Source organism: Saprolegnia diclina (genome assembly GCF_000281045.1).
Source record: "Saprolegnia diclina VS20 unplaced genomic scaffold supercont1.29, whole genome shotgun sequence".
Taxonomy (NCBI): Eukaryota; Oomycota; class Saprolegniomycetes; order Saprolegniales; family Saprolegniaceae; genus Saprolegnia; species Saprolegnia diclina.
In genome coordinates, this window is record NW_008246096.1 from 443,724 (window position 1) to 463,435 (window position 19,712).

The 19,712-nt window shown below is 58.8% G+C and overlaps 8 protein-coding genes across 8 annotated transcripts; 3 read left to right on the forward strand and 5 right to left on the reverse strand.

Annotated features, from left to right (window-relative positions):
* Positions 1-5: 5 nt before the first annotated feature.
* Positions 6-1,456, reverse strand: SDRG_09225 (hypothetical protein; the record flags this gene model as incomplete). Its single annotated transcript, XM_008615143.1, has 2 exons — positions 6-35; positions 65-1,456. The coding sequence occupies 2 exons, from the start codon at positions 1,454-1,456 to the stop codon at positions 6-8; spliced, it is 1,422 nt and encodes a 473-aa protein (XP_008613365.1).
* A 300-nt stretch (positions 1,457-1,756) lies between these two features.
* On the forward strand, positions 1,757-3,341 carry SDRG_09226 (low temperature requirement protein LtrA). Its single transcript, XM_008615144.1, has 2 exons — positions 1,757-3,166; positions 3,210-3,341. The coding sequence occupies exon 1, from the start codon at positions 1,815-1,817 to the stop codon at positions 3,162-3,164; it is 1,350 nt and encodes a 449-aa protein (XP_008613366.1). The 5' UTR covers positions 1,757-1,814; the 3' UTR covers positions 3,165-3,166; positions 3,210-3,341.
* Positions 3,342-3,666: 325 nt separating this feature from the next.
* On the forward strand, positions 3,667-7,213 carry SDRG_09227 (hypothetical protein). The gene is made up of 15 exons (XM_008615145.1): positions 3,667-3,915; positions 3,960-4,235; positions 4,280-4,359; positions 4,411-4,525; positions 4,570-4,702; positions 4,763-4,976; positions 5,029-5,164; positions 5,216-5,332; positions 5,377-5,755; positions 5,803-5,906; positions 5,954-6,276; positions 6,326-6,500; positions 6,547-6,900; positions 6,945-7,075; positions 7,124-7,213. Exons 1-15 carry the CDS (start codon positions 3,688-3,690, stop codon positions 7,176-7,178), a joined length of 2,820 nt encoding a protein of 939 aa, XP_008613367.1. The 5' UTR covers positions 3,667-3,687; the 3' UTR covers positions 7,179-7,213.
* Positions 7,214-7,232: 19 nt separating this feature from the next.
* SDRG_09228 (hypothetical protein) lies at positions 7,233-10,048 on the reverse strand (the record flags this gene model as incomplete). The annotated part of the gene is made up of 3 exons (XM_008615146.1): positions 7,233-8,808; positions 8,852-8,958; positions 9,005-10,048. 3 exons carry the CDS (start codon positions 10,046-10,048, stop codon positions 7,233-7,235), a joined length of 2,727 nt encoding a protein of 908 aa, XP_008613368.1.
* Positions 10,049-11,789: 1,741 nt separating this feature from the next.
* On the reverse strand, positions 11,790-14,044 carry SDRG_09229 (hypothetical protein). The gene has a single exon (XM_008615147.1). The coding sequence runs from the start codon at positions 13,963-13,965 to the stop codon at positions 11,881-11,883; it is 2,085 nt and encodes a 694-aa protein (XP_008613369.1). The 5' UTR covers positions 13,966-14,044; the 3' UTR covers positions 11,790-11,880.
* An 891-nt stretch (positions 14,045-14,935) lies between these two features.
* Positions 14,936-17,423, reverse strand: SDRG_09230 (hypothetical protein). The gene is made up of 7 exons (XM_008615148.1): positions 16,726-17,423; positions 15,994-16,681; positions 15,894-15,943; positions 15,589-15,848; positions 15,454-15,542; positions 15,286-15,396; positions 14,936-15,236 (listed from the first exon to the last, which is right to left on the reverse strand). The coding sequence occupies exons 1-7, from the start codon at positions 17,400-17,402 to the stop codon at positions 15,036-15,038; spliced, it is 2,076 nt and encodes a 691-aa protein (XP_008613370.1). The 5' UTR covers positions 17,403-17,423; the 3' UTR covers positions 14,936-15,035.
* Positions 17,424-17,524: 101 nt separating this feature from the next.
* SDRG_09231 (hypothetical protein) lies at positions 17,525-18,234 on the forward strand. The gene is made up of 3 exons (XM_008615149.1): positions 17,525-17,859; positions 17,902-17,964; positions 18,016-18,234. The coding sequence occupies exons 1-3, from the start codon at positions 17,597-17,599 to the stop codon at positions 18,155-18,157; spliced, it is 468 nt and encodes a 155-aa protein (XP_008613371.1). The 5' UTR covers positions 17,525-17,596; the 3' UTR covers positions 18,158-18,234.
* Positions 18,235-18,432: 198 nt separating this feature from the next.
* Positions 18,433-19,712, reverse strand: SDRG_09232 (hypothetical protein). The gene has a single exon (XM_008615150.1). It carries the CDS (start codon positions 19,704-19,706, stop codon positions 18,513-18,515), a length of 1,194 nt encoding a protein of 397 aa, XP_008613372.1. The 5' UTR covers positions 19,707-19,712; the 3' UTR covers positions 18,433-18,512.

Here is a 19,712-nt window from a genome sequence, read left to right on the forward strand (position 1 = left end):
TGCTGTCATTGTCGGTACCAGAGAGCCGCGAGCGCCTCGACATGTTGTGTTCGATCGTCGACACCATCGTCTTGGTCTCTTCGTCAATGCCGCCTTGCCAAATGACGCTCACGAGCAGCGTGCACACGGGGATGCAGTAGAGAAACAGCATCACTTCCAGCGGGACATGGGATGTCACAAAGAGACCAAGGACCACTTGGACGAGGCCGACGACCCCCACCTTTAAATATGCGACGGGTGGTAGCCCAATCACGGCAGGTAGCGACACCAAGAAGGCTGCGATCGGCACCGCAATCATCATCGAAGCGGTTTGCGTCGACATGACTTGGTCGGTCGTCGCATTGGTGCCGTGCAACACAGTGTCGGTGGTCGTAAGCGGGTCGACCGTATTGGCGCAGCGCGCGACCATAAAGAGCCCGGTGGCAAACGCCGCAAGGGAACCGTGAATGAAAAAGTGGCCGCGGCCAATTCGAAAGGCCGTGCTCGGGTCCGCGTCCATGACGTACCCAAAGGGCATGAGGAAGTAGAACCACCAGAGCATGAAGAGCAGGATCATTGAGAAAATGAGCGTTGCGAGCGACCGGTAGTTGAAGAATGTCGACTCGATGACCGTGGCACGGGAGAGCGAGAGGAGGCACTCGCCAAACACAATGATCGTAAACTCCGAGTAGCGCTCCGAAATGTGATGGGCGTGGTACCGGTGCTGCACGGGCGACGTGGCAATGATCACCATTGGAACGCCGAACTCGAGCAGCCCTAAAAGAACGTAGCACACTTGGAAGACGAGGTCGCTCATGTCGCTATGAAAGAGCACGCCCCAGCCGACAAGGAGAAGAAGACTCGCGGCCGAGCACTTGACGTTAATACCGCGGTGCTCGGGGTCCTGGTACGCGGCCCGGCCGCGGAGAAACACTTCGAGGAAGAGCCGCAAAATCACATAGCCAACGAGCACCTCCGAGAGGTTGTTCTGAATGCCGTCGGCGACGACGAGGATACCAATCATTTGCCCGAGCGTCCCGATGCGGTAGAGCACGTCGTCGACGTCATACGAGGACGAGAACCAAATGAACGGCAGCCACGCGTTCCAGATCGTAAAGAAGAGCATGACAAATTGTACACAGTTGCGAAAAATGCTGTCCCCGTACTCCATCGACTTGGCAAAGACGTGCGAGACCGACGATAACGCGACGACGAGCGTGAGATCGTAGAGCTTCTCAAGCGACGTCGACTTGCGGTGCAGCTCTTTCGGGTCGCGGCCCCGCATTGGCTTGTGGAACGGGTGGTTCAAACTGCCTTTTCGGAGCACGGGGATCACCCGATACCGGTTGCGCGGGTGCTTGGCCCACGACGCGTTGGCCGACTTGGTGCGGACGAGGACGCTCGGCGACGAGCTCGCAGAGCGCAGCACGCGCGGCGGCTGAACGTGGACCACCGTGCCGTCCTTGGCCCGCTTCATGCACCCAACACCACGAAGGACCGAGAATGGGTTTCTGCGCCTGTCTCTCGTAGTCAGGAGCTATTTTCGTCGAAGTCGTGAGTGAGATAACGCTCTATCATTCGTTCCCCCATTACACAGTCGGCAGCAACCGTGTTGATGCGCCTTGCTGGAGCAAACATTGACCTTTGAACCGGCATGTTCTACTAGTATCAACCACCACCCACACCTCACCAGGGTCGTAACCTTGCAATCGCCACGGGGCGGGCCCACAGATCGTATCGCCGTGACGAGCCTCATACGTCGTTATTCGAGTAGGTTGCAAAACGTCATCAGACTTGAAAAGGCGTCGTGTTCAAAATAGCACCCAGTACACGTCATGGCAAGCGGGCAAGTCGAGCCGGTGCTCGTGGCCAAGTCGGCGAATGCGGCGTGGGCGTTAGAGCCCGTGCGCTCCAAGTACACCCTCGAACGCACCTCGTCCCTTCACCACAGTGTGTTCCATACGCCCATGACGGGGCGTGACCCGAAAGAGCGGAATCGCAAGTCGACGCCACTCGAGAAGCTCTTTGACTTAACGCTGGTCGTCGCGCTCTCGGCCGTCTCCAACGTCTTTGCCACCTCGATGCAGCACGGAGACAACCTTTTTCAAAACACCGTTCTGTTCATCATGCTCTTCTTTGCGGTCTGGAATGCGTGGCTGCCGTTCACGTGGTTTGCGTCCATGTACGACGTCGACGACGCCTTGTACCGGCTCGCGACGCTCGGGCAAATGGTCGGACTGCTCGTCGTCACCGACGGCATCAAGTACGACAAATCCGAGGTGATTGCGGGGTATGTCATTTTGCGCCTCTCGCTCGAAGGTCTTTTGCGCGGTCGCGCTGCAATCTACGATGTGCGACACCGGCACTTGACCGTGCGGTCCATGGCGGCGAGCTGTACCGTGCTCGTTGGCTGGGTCGTGCTGTTTCAGGCGACATTGTCGGAGGAGATGTTTGAAGCGTACTACTTTGTCCTTGGTCTTCTCGACATTGCGCTGCCGAGCCTCGTCGCCCATAGCAACGAGGTGCGCTTCCACGCGCACCACATCTCGGAGCGATACGCCGAGTTTACGATCATCATCTTTGGCGAGTGCCTCCTCTCGCTCTCCCATGCGACCGTCTTGCATGGAGCCCACGGCTTTAGCTACGACGCACTCGCAATCTTGATTGGATCGATGCTCCTCCTCTTCCTCCTCTGGTGGTTCTACTTTTTCATTCCGTTTGGCCACGTCATGGACGCAAACCCAGCCGCGGCGTTCCGCATTGGCATTGGCCACTTTGTCATTCATTGTGCGCTCGCCGCCTTCGCCACCGGTCTCTACATGATTGCGCACCTCGCCAACGAGCACGACGCCAGTGGGTCGAGCTCGGGCAGCTCGGCTCCGGTCATGTCGACGCAGACCGCGTCACTCATGGTGGCGATCCCGATTGGTCTCTTTTTGTTTGCCTTGGCCCTCGTCGCGGGTCTTTCGTGGGCGGCGGTCGCGCGGTCGGTGGGTGTCGGCGCCGCCGAAGTGCTCATTGGTGTCTACGTGACGCCCCTCGTGAGTCTCCCAGCGCTCGTCTTTCTCTACTGTGTGCCCATGACATTGCTCTTGCTCGAAGTCATGTGGATGGAAGGCGGTGCCGAGCATGTCGCCACGCGCTCCGAGCCGACGTCTGTGAAAGAAGCCCACGACACCTCCTAAGTGTAATAGCTAAAGCAGTGGCGACGTGCTTACGTCGACATCTAGGAGCCAAACGCTGCCTGGACGACTCGAGTGCTTCACTCTGTCTCGACTCGCTTCAACAACAAGCGCACATAGCTCCGTGGCTTCCTGTAGATGAACGTGTTTTGCGCATTCGTTGTAAATGTTAAGGCGTCGCTTGTGTAGGTGTGAGACCATAGAGACCAAAGAGAGAGGTGGCTAAGAGCGAAGACTAGCACGCTCTTCACTTGCTCGTCCGGCCATGGCGGCGCAGGTGGCGGTCAAAGTAGCATTGAGTATTTAGAACGCAGTAGTTACGTCGTAGTATTGCAATAGAGGTGTTCCAGGCATTATCTAGTGAAGTCCAAGGGCTCGTACCAACGCATTCTTATCTCAGCAAGCTCCAGCACCTCGGCCGACCACAGTCCATGGGCAGCTGTGTTGGCGCCACGAGGTTCGCGATGAAAATGCATATTTTGCGAATCGTGTTGACCAATGGCATCGACGCTGCCAGAAAGCAAGCATGTCGTTCCAGTCTCTGCTCGAGTCGACGACGGTCGCCGTTGCGCCGGACGAAGCGTCGAGCAGCGACTCGCTCTACGACGGCGCGTCGAGTGGCGGCGACGCCTCCGACGACGACGACGAGAACGAGAGCGACGGCAACGAGGCCAGTGGCGCCGAGACGGGCAAGCGGCCGCGGCAGGAAGATACCTTTGTCGAAGACGAGGACGACTCGGACCTCGAGCGCCAGGTACGACATCGACGCACCGCGGCTCGTTGCACAGTGGTGTCTAGATCTGGGGCAAGCGACGGCGCCACATCCGCGGCCTGCGCAAGCGGCGCAAGGAGAAGAACCTCGTGCCGCCCGAGTTTGCCGAGCTCATGGGCGAGGCCAACGCCGCGTACATGTCGGGCGACCTCGACCGCGCGATCGCGATGCTAAAGGACTTTATCAAGAAGGCGCCAACCGTGCCGGACCCGTACCACACGCTCGGCTTGATCTACGAGAAGCAAGGCGACGTCCAAAAAGCCATTCAATTCTACCTCATCGCGTGCACGCTCACGTCATCGGTCTGCTCCTTCGATCCATATATTAGCTATACTGCGGACGCTAGGACGCTGCGCTCTGGCGACGTGTGGGCGAAATGGCCAAGGAGATTGGGAATCCCGACCAGGCGACCTACTGCTTCAAGATGTATCGTTGCTGGCAGCGATGGCGTTATGCTTGACAAATGCCTGTGTTTAGGGCCTGCCACGCCGACCCGAAGGACGTGGCCACCTTGTATGCGTACGCCGAGGTGTGCAAGGAGCAGGGCGACAACCGGCGCGCGGCCGAGACGCTCAAGAAGATTGCGTTGCTGGTAGAAAACGACCACAGATGTGATTTCACATTTTCCGTCTGTAGACCCCGGACGACCTCGCGATCTGGCTCCAAGTGGCCGAGTGTTTTCACTCGAACGGGCAAAAGGTCGAGGCCATCGACGCGCTCCAACTGTGTATTCAGCGCTCCGCCCACAACGACGAAGCAGTCCAATTTGGTACACATTTTGCACTTTTTCAAAACGTCAAACCTGCAAAATATCGAAATTGATGGATAGAGCTCCACGCGGTCAACATGCTCTCGGACCTCTACATCACGCTCAAGCAGTACCCGGACGCCGTGGCGCTCATCGAAGCCATGTTTGATCGCAAGAAAACGGCCGACGACGATGAAATTCAAGATACGCTGCCCCTCGACATTGTCGTCAAGTACGGCATTTGCCAGCTCTTCCTCGGCGACCTCGAACTCGGCGACACCATGTTCCAAATCCTGTACGCCGTAGCCGCATTTGTCTTCTTGTGACCTAATTTTTGCTGGGGGTAGGTATGCACAGGACCTTGCGACGTTTGGGGACCTGCATATTGACGTTGCCGAAGCGTACGCGATTGTGAGCGGCCACGACGCGACCGTCATCTCGATCCTCGAGAAGCTCCTTGGTGTCCCAAGCCTCTGCACCGACGTACGCCCATTTCTCATTTTTTGCCATTTTGTCATGTTTCTTGGCCGCTAGAAACTGTACATGCTCTTGGGTCAAGCCTACGAGCGGCAAGGTGCGGCCGACGTGGCGTTGGGCCATTTTGAAAAGGCGCTCGCGGCCCAAGCGCAGTTTACCGCTGTGGACCCCCACGTATGTGTTGACGGCGACGCAAAGTTGCATCTTTTCTGGTCTAGGTCGCGTGGAGTGCGCTCGCGCTTTGCTTGCAGCTCACGCAGATTGTGCGCGGCCTCGACCTCTTTGAATTGTACGTCTCGAACGCCGTGCTGCTTCCGCCGATCCGGCCGCACTGGGTCAACTCGCGGGCGTCGTCGGCCATGACCAAGCGCGACGACCCGCCGACCGAAGACGGCGCCGACGCCGAGATGGGCGACGAGGACATGGACGACGACGACGAGGATGACGACGACGACATGGACGACGACGAAGACGACGACGGCGAAGAGAACGACTCGATGTCGGGCTGGAGCGACCCGGCGTTCTCCGTGGACGCCATGGAGAACGGCATTCGTCTCAAATTGCTGCTGGTGTATGGTCGTCTCCACCGCGCCAACGGTATTGCTTGGTTCGATGCGGCATGACGCAGGAAACATTCGCCGTAGGCAACCCCGACATGCTCTGCAAGGTCGGCATTCCCGTCATCATGCTGTCGCTGCAACAGTCCAAGCGCTTGATTGGCACGCGCCGTCTCATGCGCAAGATGCAGGTACGATATGATGATGCTTTTCTGTCGATGTATCGTGATATTGCTAGCGGTACTATGACGACAAGTCCAACCAAGGCGGCGGCGACTCGTCAAATGCGCCCATCAACGACATGCAAGCCAACGTCTGGCTCACGATGCGGGCGACGTACGTTGTCAACCCCGACGACCCGATCGCCCGGGACACGCTCATTGGCATCGTCCTGCGCGTCGCCCAGCAAATTCTTGTGCTCAAAGCGCTCTCGAAAGCCGAGCACTACGAGCTCATCACGGACGTCGGCCATGCGCTGACAGAGATTGGGCAACCCGCGTGCGCGATCGAGCTCCTCACCGAAGTCAACTGCAGCGACAAGGTCTCGGACCCGGCGTTGCGGTAGGACATTTTGTCTATCCTCGCGTCTCGGTGCCATATGTGCGAGTAGGTTCAATCTGCGCTTCCAAGCGCTCACGACAGCGCTCGCGTTCAACGAGAACCGCATGGCGTACGAGTGCGCGCGCCTCAACGTCGTGGAAGACCCGCTCGACGTTGGCTACTGGAGTCTCTTTGGCCACGTCATTTCGCACACGGGTGTCTTTTCCTGGCACCAGAAGTTCCTCGTACGGTCTTATTGTGCCAGTGACGGAAGATTCACCGAGTCGATAGGCCAAGATCCTTCGCGACCACCCCAAGTGCGTGCCGGCCATGATCATGGCCGGCCATCGGTCGTCGGCCTACGACTTTTCGTCGCTGGCGGTGGGCGAGCTCACCCTCGCGCACCTCGAGCTCCCGGACGACCCGCTCGTGCTGCTCTGCATCGGCCTCGCGTACCTCAACTCGTCCATGCAGCGCACGGTGCAGGACCGGCAGCAGTCGGTGGTCAAAGCCTTTGCGTTCTTCCAGACGTACCACGGGAAGCGCGTCAAGCAACAAGAGCGATTGCTAGCGCACGGCGGTTTTGGCGTCGACGTTGCCCACGTTGAGGGCTGGTACAACACGGCCCGCGCCTACCACCAGCTCGTACGTCACATGCGCAGTCTCCCTGTGATCCATGGGTCCATTAGGATCTCAATCATTTGGCGATCGCCATGTACGAGCGTGTGCTGCGCTTCCACGACAAACATCCCGAGATGCGCGCCGAGTACCGTCTCTGCCGCGAGGCCGCGTACAACTTGTCTCTGGTCTACAAGAAGAGGTACAAGGACAACTGTATCCTTGCTATATGTGCTGAGCGACAAACTAGCGGCGCTACGGACCTCGCCCAGTACCTCCTCCACAAGTACTTGGTCATGGACTAAGTGTATAATGACTTTGCACGAGAAGCACATCCGAGGTTGTTACAGCAAAAGATCCTAGTACGACTGGTAGGGACGCCAGAGGCCCAAGACAAAGGCCAATGGCAAGTCTCGCTGGACGACGAGCCAATGCGAGGTGCACGCTTCATCGATCCTTGTCGCCCGAAGGACGTGGTAGAACGACGGCTTGTCCCGCGTGCTCGAGACCGCCGACGGTTCATACACGCGCACGAGGACGTGGGCGCCAGTGCAGAGTCTATGTGCAATGGGGGGTCCGTGTCGGCGCAACAGGGGCAGTAGTCGACCGAGCGCAGCCTCGACCAGCGAGTCGCCTTGCGTCACTACCTCGATGCGCAGCGGCAGCTGCGGGACGCCGAGCAGAGCCATCTCCGTCTCCGAAAGAGAGACTATCACAATGGTCGTTGGAAGCACCGTGTTGGTCATTGCCACATTGCGAGCGAGTGTTGCTGGCGCCAGCGTTAGCGTCTGTGTCGATGGGGGCAGGTCCAGGGCCATCGGAAGCAGTTGCGCCAGGACCGGGCGCAGCGGTGGAGGAAGCCCCGTCTCGAGGCGGGTCAACGGGTGTGGATAGGGGTGGAGAGCCAGCGCGCATTGGATCACGGGGCGGAGCGCGTGCACGTCAAAGGTCGCTTGGACAATGTTGTCTGTAAACGAGTCGTAGAGCGACACTTCTAAGAGGACGCTGGCGTCCCAGAGTTCGCGGAGTGTGAGATAGTACAGTGTGCCTCGCAACGTAAGGAGTGTCCGCAGCACGAGCGGCCGGTCCGCTGCAGAAGGTACCTTGGGAGCATGGGGTCGTGACGTCGTTGTCGTCATCGCCGGCTCGTTCGTTGCTGGGATGCCATCGTCGACAAGTGGCGTCGCGCTTGTTAGCGTCGAGAGCAAGGCGCCATGCCCGTCGAGCGTCGGCGCCAAGACGAGCGTCTTGAAGAGCGGCGATAAGATGAGCGCGTTGGCATCGATGCGATGGCCGAGCCGCCACTGCTGAGCGTCGTTTGGCTTGTAGCTCACAAGACTCGGGCAGACACGAAGGACGTGCTCCATCGCGATGCTGCAGACATACTCGCGCTCGTCCTCGACCGAGCTCGCACAGATTTGAAGCGACCACACGTCGGTAAACGCGCTAGCACACACTTCATTGACAACAAGTGTCAAGGGCGTGCCTTGCAGATGGAGCGAGCCGCGGTAGATCGGCGTCGTTCTCACTGGCATTGCAGCTGCAGACGCCTCGGCGGTGCCCCGTTCGACGAGCACAAAGGAACCGTTCTTGAAGCCGACAGCGAGCGTGCGAAATAGGCGGTCCACGAGCTCTGCGATGAGCGATGGCTCCGAGGGCTGCAAGAGGTACTTGTCGCCATCGACAACAAGCCGCGAAATGTCGGACGCGAAGAAGGTGAGGACGTCTTCTTGCGCAGTCTTTGGCTCGTACGCAACAAAGTGCAGCGCCAACCCCTGCGTGATGCGCTCTCGCACGACGTGGAAGAAGAGCGAGTGGCCGTCGACAACAAACGAGCCGTTGAAAACCACATCGGGGGTTCCGTGGGCGTGTTCGAGCAGCCTGGGAATGGCGGGGTCGACCTGATGCAGCGTTGATCCTGAGGTGAGCGCCATGCTACACAGACTATTGGTATTATGTCGAAGTACCGGGTCCGCACCTTGTGGACACGAGACCTCGCTTGGCGTACTCGTCCAGCGTAGCTTGTTTTTGCATAGCCTCGCGCTTCCACGTAATGGCCTCGAGTTCCATTTCTTGCAGCATGCCCTAGCGTAATAGCGTGAAGAGAGGTCTGGAGAACATAATCAAGTACCTCAACGGACTGGAGCTTGGCCGACGTCGCATCGAGCTTGGCCTGAAGGGTTTCCTTGCCCATGGCGGAAACGAGCCCTTTGACTTTGGTGTTGATGACTTTGCGCCGGTGGTCCGAGATGGCTTGGCGCGACATGCTCGTCAGCTGCTCGATCATCACGTCCCGTTCCATGCGCTCTGATTGCAGCTCGAGGTCGACCTTTGTGAGCTTTGTGACCGCCACCTTGAGCGCTGCCTCGAGCTCAAACACTTTTTGGCCCAGCATCTTGTTGGCCGCGCGCTCGAGGTCCAGTTTTGCCACGAGCGTATCGATGAGTGCCTTGTCGTTCGTGCGCCCCGAGTCCAACTTGAGTCGCATTGCTTGGATCTCGTCTTTGGCTTCGAGCAAGTGACGCTCGAGCTTGAGCACGCGGTCGCGCGCGACCGGCAAATGCACGTCCGTCGGCTTTTCGGGCGACGGCGCCGGTGCATCGTTCGCTTGGCTTCCGTCGCCCTCATTGCCAGCGACTGTTGTCGTCGTCTGTCCACTCTGCAAGTCGGTCTCGAGCTGTTTGATGCGCGCCCGAAGCACGCGCATCTCGCTGTACTTGGCCTGCATCTTGTCGTGGTACAAGTGCCGGTTGTGCTGGCGCGTGACCCGCGGCGACATGCGCTTGCTCTCCTCTTGTTTGAGTAGCTCGAAATACAGATCACTCGCAAGGAGCGGCCGTGGACTCTCGCTCGTCGTCTCGGCGCGCATCGCAGTATCTAGTACATCACCTGCCTCGGGGCCTGACGAGCGTGGCCGGCTTTGGTTGGACGTGTCGCTGCTCCGAGGCCGCTGCGCATCCCCTTCGCCGCGGCTCGCGGGCTTGGGCATCTCGTACTCGAGCGCGGGCTTGAGCGGCGGTCGCTGCGGTACGATTTTCTGTTTGGCCCGCAGGACAGGTCGCAACAGCGGGTGAAGTCCGGCGCCACTACCGTCGTCGGTGCCCAGGCTTGGCGGACGAGCTGGCGACACGGCGCTGCGCAGCGCATGGGACTTGGTTCGAGGCGACGCCGACATGACCGCAAAACGTTTCCTGCCTTTCTGGTCGGTTGCACACGAAACCGCAGCACGCATTGTTGCGCGCGTCGACACGCTATCGCTCGCATTCAGGCGTACGTAGAAGGCGACCGGCCGCCGAACTGATATTCCTCGACCAACGCCAGCACTTGCAGCGCAAATCCAAAGTGATCCGCGCCATTCTGAATACGAAAACGCGACACAAGCGAATGATTGATTCATGCCTATTTTCTGTGCAAAATCAGGGCAGGTGCCGACTTGCACCGAAGTCGAAACCAAGGTATTGGACGGCTACGTGTCCTTAGTTAGCAGCGACGTAGTGACTGCAGCAAGTGCGCGGCAGCACGCAGCATGTCTTCGTCCGTCAAACACGTTCCTACAGATCCTTGTGAACGGCAACACTGCATGCCGAGCGCGCAACCTCGTGCACGTGGCGTCTCTGCGAGTACCGCAACTTGCTCCGACTCGATTATGCGCTTTGCCGTGTCGACTTGAGCGTCGTCGTCAGGAAACGTGGGGCAGGTAGCATCGTTAGAGACTTGGGGTGCGCCACAGTATTGCTCTGAAGGTTTGATTTTTCGTATGACGTCCAATGGGACAGTACCTACCTCTGACAACACGGGCGTCGCGCGTGCAGTTGGAGGACTCCTCAAGCGTCTTCGTCATTGCTGGTAAGTGATTCGGCTGTGTCAGTGACATTCGGGCCGTCGTCGATGACGGCAACGACAACGACGTGAGGACAAAGGTGTCTGCTACTGGTGTATGTAAAGACTCTGAGGGGTGTCAATGAGGCGCTACTTGCTCTTCCCGAAGACGCCTCGCCTTCTGCACGCATCTTTTGCAGTAGGGTACGTTGTGCAAGATTTGGCGCATTGCCTTGGGCGGCGTTTTCCAGCATCGCTTTCCTACGGCGCTGACATAGTTGCATCGACCGGTGGGCATGATCCAAGAATCTCTTCTGAGCGCTTCAACGACGCCAACTGACTGCCCAATTTCTGAAACATGTACCTGATATATACTATATTCCATTCAAGTCAAAAGAACGTGTATGCGTGACGACTTCACAAGATTGTTGATGTTCTACCTCATTTTGCGTCAAATGGGGTGGCATTGTAGTGTTATCGACAGCTGAATCCAGGGTGCATCGGAAGGGACTATCCGTGCCAGCGCACAATGAGTATCACGGCGACGGCGCAGCTCCAAACATCGCTGGGGCACCATGGTGACGTATATTTTATCCGGATGTTCTTATCCGGATAAAATGGGCACCGCGCCGCTGCGCGGCAGCATGAAGCCGACCTTGAACGTTTTTTGAAAGGTCGCGTGTTTCATTCTATGTACATAGTACATGACGCAGGGAGCCCGAAAACCAAAAAATGGTGCTCGTAGCGCACCTACAGCTTGAGCTATGCGTCATTCAAGTTTGCAAAAGCTGATACTAAATCTAGTATCAATGTATCGGTGTATCAGTCCGCCACCACACTACAATAGCAACTAACTCGAGCTGTAGGCACGCTACGAGTACCATTCTTTGGTTTTTACGCTCCCTGCGTCATGTACTATGCACATAGCACGAAACACGCGCCCTTTCAAAAAACGTCCAAGGTCGTCAACATGCTGCCGCGCAGCGGCGCGGTGCCCATTTCATCCGGATAAGAGTATCCGGATAAATCCCCGGGACCATTGCGCCCTGCCAGCACAGCCGAGTTGCCGAGGACAACGGCAAAGGTGGCAGCAGAAGTGGACATGCTACGTGCACGAGGCAAGTGCTCGATCAAAGTACATTGGCTGCTCTTATGCAAGTCTAGTAGAGCGTATATGACCTTGTCCACTTAGCTCGACCAGAGCTCTTGAATGTACGCCTGGTTGTGCTGGAGGTCATGCACAAACGCTGCCGCCGCGTCCGCCGAGAGGCCGCCGTGCTTCTGCACGACGCTGACAATCGCCTTGTGCACGTCCGCGCCCATGACCGTCGCGCCGCAGACGTACACGTGGGCACCGTTGCGGAGGAGCTCGTACACGTACGCGCCTTGGGTCGCAATCAAGTGCTGGACGTAGACCTTGGTCGCCGTGTCGCGCGAGAAGGCGCAGTGCAGCTGCGTGAGCGTGCCGCTTGATTGAAACGCAGCGAGCTCATCAGCATACAAGTAGTCTTCCGACTGCCGGCGGCAGCCGAAAAAAAGCACCGACGGGCCCACATTGGCGCCTGCGACGCGCTGCGCGTCACGCTCCTGGAGAAAGGCGCGCATGGGCGCGATACCAGTGCCAGGGCCAACCATGAGAATCGGCGTCGACGGGTCCGAGGGGAGCTTGAACGTCGACTTGCGCACCGTGACGCGCGCCGTGGGCCACGACCGCACCTGCTTCTTGCCCTGCTCGCCGTACGGGTTCGGACGCTTTGTCTTCTCCTGCGCGCTGTTGGGCAGCGCCATGTTGGCGAGGTGGTTGGAGCACACGCCGCGGAAGCGGCGGCCGTCGGCCAAGTCCGATTCGATCACGCCGAGCGTCACATGAATGCGGCTCGGGTGGACCGTCGAGGACGACGAGATCGTGTAGTAGCGGGGCTGGAGCGACGGGAGGACGTGAATGAGGGCTGTGAGCGGCATCGCGATCGATGGGAACGCCTCGAGGACGTCGGCGACGTTGCGGCAGCCGTCGACAATGAACGCATGGTACGCGTCCTTGCCTTCGGGCGACGCGAGATGCAAGAGCTTCTCCTGCTCGGCCGCGTCGGTCGCAAAGTGCGCAAGGTGCGCCAGTGCGCCCTTGCGCGGCGCACCGTTCAAGTCGACGTAGCGCGACAAAATGTCGTCGACGGTCGCGGGCGTCGGGAACGGGTGCTTGGCCGTCTTGGTCGCATCGGTCGGGGTCAGCGCAATCCATTGGCTGAGCGTAAACTTGAGCGACGACGCGACGCGCGTCACGATCGAGAGGTCGTTTTCCGGGAGGATCGCGAGGTTGTCGGCGGTCACATACGTCAGCGGCGTGTTCTTGAGGTCGAATTCGAGGTGCAACGTCGAGCCGCTCGCTGTCGACTGGCGCAGTTCGCGCGTCTCGACGAGCTTGACCTCTGTGTTGTGGAAGAAATGCTTGTTGGAATTTTGGATCTCGTCGTCCTGGAAGACACGGGCCTTCGCGGGTTCGCCGACGACCTTGCATTCGAACGCAACGTGCGGCGGCTTGGTCTTGATCGACGAGGCCGGCGCCGGCTCGTCATCGTCGCTGCCGACCTTGTCGGCCTTGCGGAGCGTCTTCCAGAGGTCGGCGCGCCACGCGTCGAAATCTTCTTCGAGCGAGTCGTCGTCGTCGCCTTCGCCATGCGGGTACACGCGCACCGCGCCGTGCTTCTCCATGAGTGTGTTGATCGCGCGGCCGACCGCGTTGTACTGCTCGTACTGCTTGTTGCCAAGGCCAAAGACCGTAAACTTGACGTTGCCAAGGTGGCCCTTGGGAATCGCATTGTCGTCGTCGCGGAGGTACTTCATAAAGTCGATCGCGTTGTCCGTCGGATCGCCCTCGCCGTACGTTGCGACAACAAAGATTGCATGCGCCACGCTGTGGAGCGTCGTCGGGTCAAAGTCCTCCATGTCAATGGCCTCGACCGCAAAGTGGCCCTGTTCGTTGCCCGTGTCAGCGAGCGTACGCGCAAAGCTCTGTGCCGTGCCGGTCTGCGAGCCAAAGAAGACGAGGGCGCGGCCACCGGGCGCTGCGCTCGACGTGGTCGCGGCCACGGCCGTCGACGTGGAAGCGGCGGAACTGCTTGACGACGCGAGCGCCGCCCGGCGCTTCTCCTCTTGCATCGCCTTGTAGCGCGCCTCAAAGGCCTTGTCAGCCTCGGACGCGCTCGACTTGAAGAAGTAGATGGCCGAGATCGCGATCACGAGCACCGACCCGAGGTAGACAATGGCGTCGCTCATGCTGCGCTCCTGGTCGTCGTCCGTCGATGGCTTTTGCACACTGAGCGGCGTGTGCCTGGCCCATGGGGCCTGCCTTTTTGACCAATCAGAATGGACGCCACCCTGTCACACACAACGTCTTTTATTGTGACTTGCATACAATGCCCAAGTACATGTGGTATAAAAATGCGATGCCGCCTGTCCGCTTCGTAAAGGTGGCATATGCCACATTGGAACCGCGAGAAAAGTGCCACGAGCACAAAAGACGACACGGAAGATCTTGCGATATGAAGTAGCGCAGACGCTGCGAAAGGAAAGCAAGCCAACTCGCTCGTTGCGGGTAGATTCCGCACTTGAATTGGCTCACAGCGAGAAAAATGGTGGAGACTTGACACCAGAGAGGGACCGGTTCGTTGGTGGCCAGCGGAATGTAAACGTCAAGCAATAAGCGTGGATTTGAGTATTTCCTATCGAGGTATGTAATACTAGATAGAAATAGCAGATTGGTGTGTGGCACAGAGCAAGCACTGTAAAAGCTTCCAGAGGGTCACGCGCGCGCATTGAGTGGGATCGGTCGCTCGTGCACCGCTTGCCACGTCACCGAGCAGCTCGTCTATTTTCGGCATATTAAAAGTGGCAGATTGCCCACAAAGCTTGGATGACGCCGTGGATGACAAGAGCGCGATGCGATGACCAATCCGTCCGGCAGCATCAGCATCCCGTTGGCGTCTTGCCTCCTTCTCTGTAAAAGAAGGAATACATAGGCCAGCAATTATGTCCCACGTCCCCAGCCACTGTCGACACGTTACATTCGATCGATCAATCGGCCGCGCCCCTGAACCCGCTTGGTGCGCGTCAATCGCGATAATCGTAGATCTGAGTGCTATGAATGACAGCCTGTTGCCCGCCCCACGCAAGCAATATGTTGGACCAAGCAACCGTCTTGGTGATAGCAGCATCGTCACCAAGGCTGTCAGCCCGAGTATAGATCGCTCGTCTGATGTGGCGGCTTGAGATCCCACATGGTGACAAATGTATTTTGTGGTATTCATGATAAACTTTGATACCGACGAAGCCATCGAGACAGCGGTTTACGCAGCGACGGAGAGCAGTGCCGGTCGATACTGCAGCGACGTCGGGCTTCGCACAAGGACGAGACCCAGTGGCGCGTTGGCGACGCGCGGCAAAAACACATCTTGGAGAGCTTCGCAGTGGCAAAAGCCAGTGCCCAGGATCGGGCTCTTGTTCTTGGTTTCAATCGCCGACGTCACATAGCCAATGCACGCGCGACCCTACCCCGCACCGATGACTCCAGAGACGTACAATGCGCAGTCTGCGTACCGCTTGGGTTTTGGTCGACTTTTGCTGCTGCTTGGCCGTTGGCGCCAGGAACCCAGTCCACTTGGGGCTTGCGACAAATGCCGCCACGTCGTCGTCCGTGGGCATGCAAATCTAGTCATGTAGCATCATTAACATCGAGACATGTCGCATCGTCGGTGTAGACCATACCATCGCATTGACTTCGAGGCGGCCGCGCCGCGGCATCTGCAGCTGAACGCAGATAAGCGTCGGCATGGCCATGGGCATGAACACGCGGTCTACAGCAACATGACTATCAAGCAATGATTTGACATGTCGCATCACCTTCCGTCGCAGGATCCGCTGGCTTGTAAAACGGGAAGGGCGCCATGTACGCCTCGCCACGGAGTACGCAAAAGTCGGGCGACGCGTCTGTGAGCTCAAAAAGCGTCGACCACGACGGCTGGAAAGGTGACGCGACTTGCAGAGACTCGTACGAAACGCGCTTGGCTTTTGGGCGGCTCGCTACCTTGGCCTCCTCCGAGGCATGCACCGACGCCCAATACGCTGCACCCGCACGCGTGTCGGGGTAGTCCCGAGGAAAGCTACACAGCAGTACACTAAGCCCATAACGCTCGTGCACGACGGACCTTAGAAGACCGTGCCGTGTCCGTAGCGCATCGAGCTCGACCAGGCCAATCTAACCGTTGGTTCCATTAGCCAATATGCAACGAACCGGCAACGACGCACCGCAGAAGCAGTGGCAAAGACGCCGGCCTTCAGCACACACGGCGCGTACTCGGGCAGCGTGATGAGGTCGTAGCCGTGGGCTTGCCGCACAACGAGAAGCGGCATCGGCGCCAAAGCCCGGCCTGTCGCGGGCTTGCGGTTCACAATGTGGTCAGGCACGAACGCTCGCCGAAGCTCGAGTCGAGTTTCGTGGCTCCAAAGGCCCGACACGGGCGCCGACGCGCCAACCTCCGTGGCCACTGCAAGCTTATTGGGCTTCTTTTTCGCGTTTGAACTGTCAGGAAAGACGTCGCCGTACTTGGTGTCTTGGTTGCCAGCGTTCGCCCAGCGCATAACAGACGCAAAGAGCGTCGAGAGTGCTTCGAGCGACGGCTCGGCCGCCAGCGCCGCGCGGTCCATGGGCGCGGTGATATCTTGGCCCGTGATCGGGCACAGCACCTTGGATTTGTCGACGTCCGCCGGCGTCGCAACGAGGCTCGCGCTCGTAGCGACAAGCGGCTGGCGAAGCGGCAACTCGCGCGGGTCGCAGGCGCTCCATGTCTGAATCACAGGCGTCGCTTCGTCTTTGGGCCAGAAAAGGGCGGTCGACGTTCCGTGCGGCACAACGAGCTGCTGCATGATGCGGCCAGCGTGCTTGCCCCGAACCTCGAACCGAGACAGCATGCGTCGGCGATCGTGGATGCTTAGCCTACACGCGGCATGAGCAGACACCAGCAGATACTGGGTTCGTACCCGTCGGGTGCGGCTTCGCGAAACGCGTGGAGCACTTCGTCCACGATACTCGGGTGCACCCACACCCAGCAGATCCGCGACGTGTCGTCTGCTTGAGGCTGAAGCATGAGCTGGACAGGCCCGATGGCTTGAAGCGGAAAGCACGACGGATGGTAGAGCACGACGCTGCCTTCGATCGCGCCGGCCAGCACCTCGGGCAAAAGGTCGCCATCCATGCACATGGTGATAGCCTCCTCAATCGCATCGAGTGACCCTTGGAGCTCGATGACTGCAGTGTACGAGACGTCGGCAATTGTTGCCGGAGCGTCCAGCGCCGCCGAGATGCTTCGGTCCAGTCGGTGCACGGGCACGAGGAGGCCATACCGATGCTCCATGACGAAGCGCTTGACGAGCCAGCGGTGCGTCGGGAGGTAGTTCGTCTTGGCCTTGAGCAGCAGTCGGCGCCGATGCTTTCGGCAGCGCTGGACACTCGGGTCCGTTGTCTGTCGCTTCTTGTTACGCAGCCGCACGGGAAACTTGTGCGAGTTGTAGGCGTTGGTCCGGCGCCGAAGATGAAAGTCTTTGCGGCGCTTGAGGAGCGTAGCGTGGCCATGCTTCTCGAAGCCACTTGCGCGGTGCAGCTCGCCGAGCTCCGGGGCGCGGGCCGTGGCAAAGCTGAGCACCTCGACGACTTCCATGCGGATCTTGGTGGTTCAACCGATTCTAGTCGAGGCCATTGGCGGATTTGTATTTTATTTTGTCCAATGAAATGCGCGTCCTTGGAGGGCGTTGGATTGGTCCATATTCCATTCAAGGTAGCCTCGGGTTGGTCCAATCTGTCGCGGTAACGACTTACTTTTTGCCAATCAAACGCCACGAAAAACGAGCCGGGATGGCGCAGCGGCAACCGACGCGGCCTGCCGGTGGACGCAAGCTAGCGACGTCCATCAAAGCGACGCGGGACCTCCTGGGTATGGAAAAGCTTCCGCGCATTTCCTCGCCGCGGGAGTCGCCCGGCGACCAGCTTATGGCTAATCCACCGCCCGAAGCCGACGACGGCGACGACGAGGCCCAGCGCGTTCAAGGCTACGACCTCCAATACTGCGAGAGCATGCTCGTCGCGATTGAGAAGGAGAGCACGCAAAACAGCCAGCGGTACATGCGCATTTGCAGGCGCTTCCATCTCCATGCGACTAGGTACCTCAATATGCTCGAGTTCAAGGAAGGCAAAGATCCCAAGCTCGAGTCGATGCGAGCAAGGTGGCCTCCACCTGCATAGCGCATAGTCTGTACATTATGTCATACGTGTAGTTTCAAGTCGCTCACGGACGAGCTACGAGAGCTTGAAGTGCTGTGTGCCAGCGGCTGGGACACAGATGACATTGACGAGGCGCTGCGCCGCCTGCCACGTGACGTTGTTGCCATAGAAGCCCATCGCTGGGCTTCGTCATGAGCCCAACAATTATAGCGAGAAGCAAGTTGCATCATGTTGATTCACAATGTCGTACAAGCTACGCCTTCGTCTTGCAACGCCGAGATGCCCATGTTGGGCCATCCCAACGATATGCAAATCATCTAGACGGTCAGGTGGGCTCGTGGTATGCTGACGGAGTGCTCCTGCGCTGCTGTGCCCTACTACTGCAGCCTCTCAGACTCTAGGTTTCGGCCAACATCCCATTCTTCGTTGCAGATACCAAGCAACAACTACTGCATGGCAACAGTCCAGAATTCGAAGCAAAAATATATGGACTATATGCACTCACAATGTATAGGTTCACTCGACAACAGCATGTGACAAGGCACTTCGACTAGTACCCGTAGAGAGCGCGCTTGGAGTTGAAGTACGTCGTGTTGGTGTAGACCATCTTTCGGTAGTCACCGGCGCAGTGCGGGAAGATGATCGACGGGTCGGCCTCCGACGGCGCGAAGAGCGCCTTGCCCGTGTTGATCGAGACGTAGATCGCAAGGAAGGTTGAGACGATGACGGCAAAGTAGGCAAAGATCTTCTCCGAGAGCGAGATCGTGCCGTTGAACGTCTTGAGGTAGAACACAATCGGGAGGATCATGCAGCACGTGGCGGTCGACGACGCACCGACAAAGTCAAGGAGGTCGCCGAAATGGTCCTGCCACGCGATCGCAATGGCCGTGCAGATGGCCACAATGAGGATGCGGAGACAGGCGGCCTTGGTGTAGTTGCCGGGAATCTTGTACGACGCCGTCATATCCGGGCCCTCGAGCGCCTCGGGCTTCTTGGGTTCTTCCTGGACCGCCTCGACGTCCACATAGGCGCTGTCGGTCTCGTGCGTAATTTCAAACGAGTGCTTGTGGAAGCCAAAGATGAGACGCTCGGCGATGAAGAAGGCCGGGAACATAATGACAGCGAACGCGATCGTAATGTGAAGCTGCATGAAGAGGAAGGCGAGGACGACACCGCCGCGGGACGCCGAGAAGCCGAGCTTGGAGCCCGCGACCGCAAAGAGGAGGTTGCCAGGAATCTGGCAGCCGACGACCGAGACACCCGTGACCGAGACGGCGAGGAAGCAGCACGAAATAAACGTCATCGTCACGAGGATGACACGCGGCATGCGCGTGGGGTCCGAGTGCTCACGCTGGAGGGCCGGGATGACGATGCCGGCGCCGTAGGCAAGCGCCAAGTTGCCAAACACCGTGGTGACGCTCTTGAACGAAAGGTCCGGCGGCGGCGTCGAGAGGCCATCGTTTTTCTTGTTCACGTTGTCCACGAGGAGGTAGAGAGCAATGCCGTCGGCGAGAAGCGTGCCGAGGCAGCCGGCGGCGGCGGCGCCAGCACCTTCCTTGAGCGTCGGGACGAGGCAGATCGGGAGGAGCACGAGGCCCATAAAGACGATCCATGTCGTAGCGTCGTACGTGTCGGGGAACATGGTCGTGAGGAGCGAGCCGCCAAGCACCAAGAAGACGATCGGGACCATCGTGCACACGAGCATTTGCGAGATGACGACGGCCCAGCGACCAAAGCCGCCCATGCACCA

Excerpts from the sequence above, each read along its gene's own strand:
- SDRG_09226 (XM_008615144.1), top strand. The coding sequence starts at position 1,815 with ATGGCAAGCGGGCAAGTCGAGCCGGTGCTCGTGGCCAAGTCGGCGAAT.
- SDRG_09227 (XM_008615145.1), top strand. The coding sequence starts at position 3,688 with ATGTCGTTCCAGTCTCTGCTCGAGTCGACGACGGTCGCCGTTGCGCCG. Across the intron at positions 4,703-4,762 it reads CGACGAAGCAGTCCAATTTG|AGCTCCACGCGGTCAACATG; the intron begins GTACACATTTTG and ends ATTGATGGATAG. Across the intron at positions 5,333-5,376 it reads TTACCGCTGTGGACCCCCAC|GTCGCGTGGAGTGCGCTCGC; the intron begins GTATGTGTTGAC and ends TTTCTGGTCTAG.
- SDRG_09229 (XM_008615147.1), bottom strand. The coding sequence starts at position 13,965 with ATGAGCGACGCCATTGTCTACCTCGGGTCGGTGCTCGTGATCGCGATC.
- SDRG_09230 (XM_008615148.1), bottom strand. The coding sequence starts at position 17,402 with ATGGAAGTCGTCGAGGTGCTCAGCTTTGCCACGGCCCGCGCCCCGGAG. Across the intron at positions 15,849-15,893 it reads ACACGGCACGGTCTTCTAAG|CTTTCCTCGGGACTACCCCG; the intron begins GTCCGTCGTGCA and ends ACTGCTGTGTAG. Across the intron at positions 15,237-15,285 it reads AGTCGACCAAAACCCAAGCG|GGTCGCGCGTGCATTGGCTA; the intron begins GTACGCAGACTG and ends GGTGCGGGGTAG.
- SDRG_09231 (XM_008615149.1), top strand. The coding sequence starts at position 17,597 with ATGGCGCAGCGGCAACCGACGCGGCCTGCCGGTGGACGCAAGCTAGCG. Across the intron at positions 17,860-17,901 it reads AGCACGCAAAACAGCCAGCG|GTACCTCAATATGCTCGAGT; the intron begins GTACATGCGCAT and ends CCATGCGACTAG. Across the intron at positions 17,965-18,015 it reads CTCGAGTCGATGCGAGCAAG|TTTCAAGTCGCTCACGGACG; the intron begins GTGGCCTCCACC and ends TCATACGTGTAG.
- SDRG_09232 (XM_008615150.1), bottom strand. The coding sequence starts at position 19,706 with ATGGGCGGCTTTGGTCGCTGGGCCGTCGTCATCTCGCAAATGCTCGTG.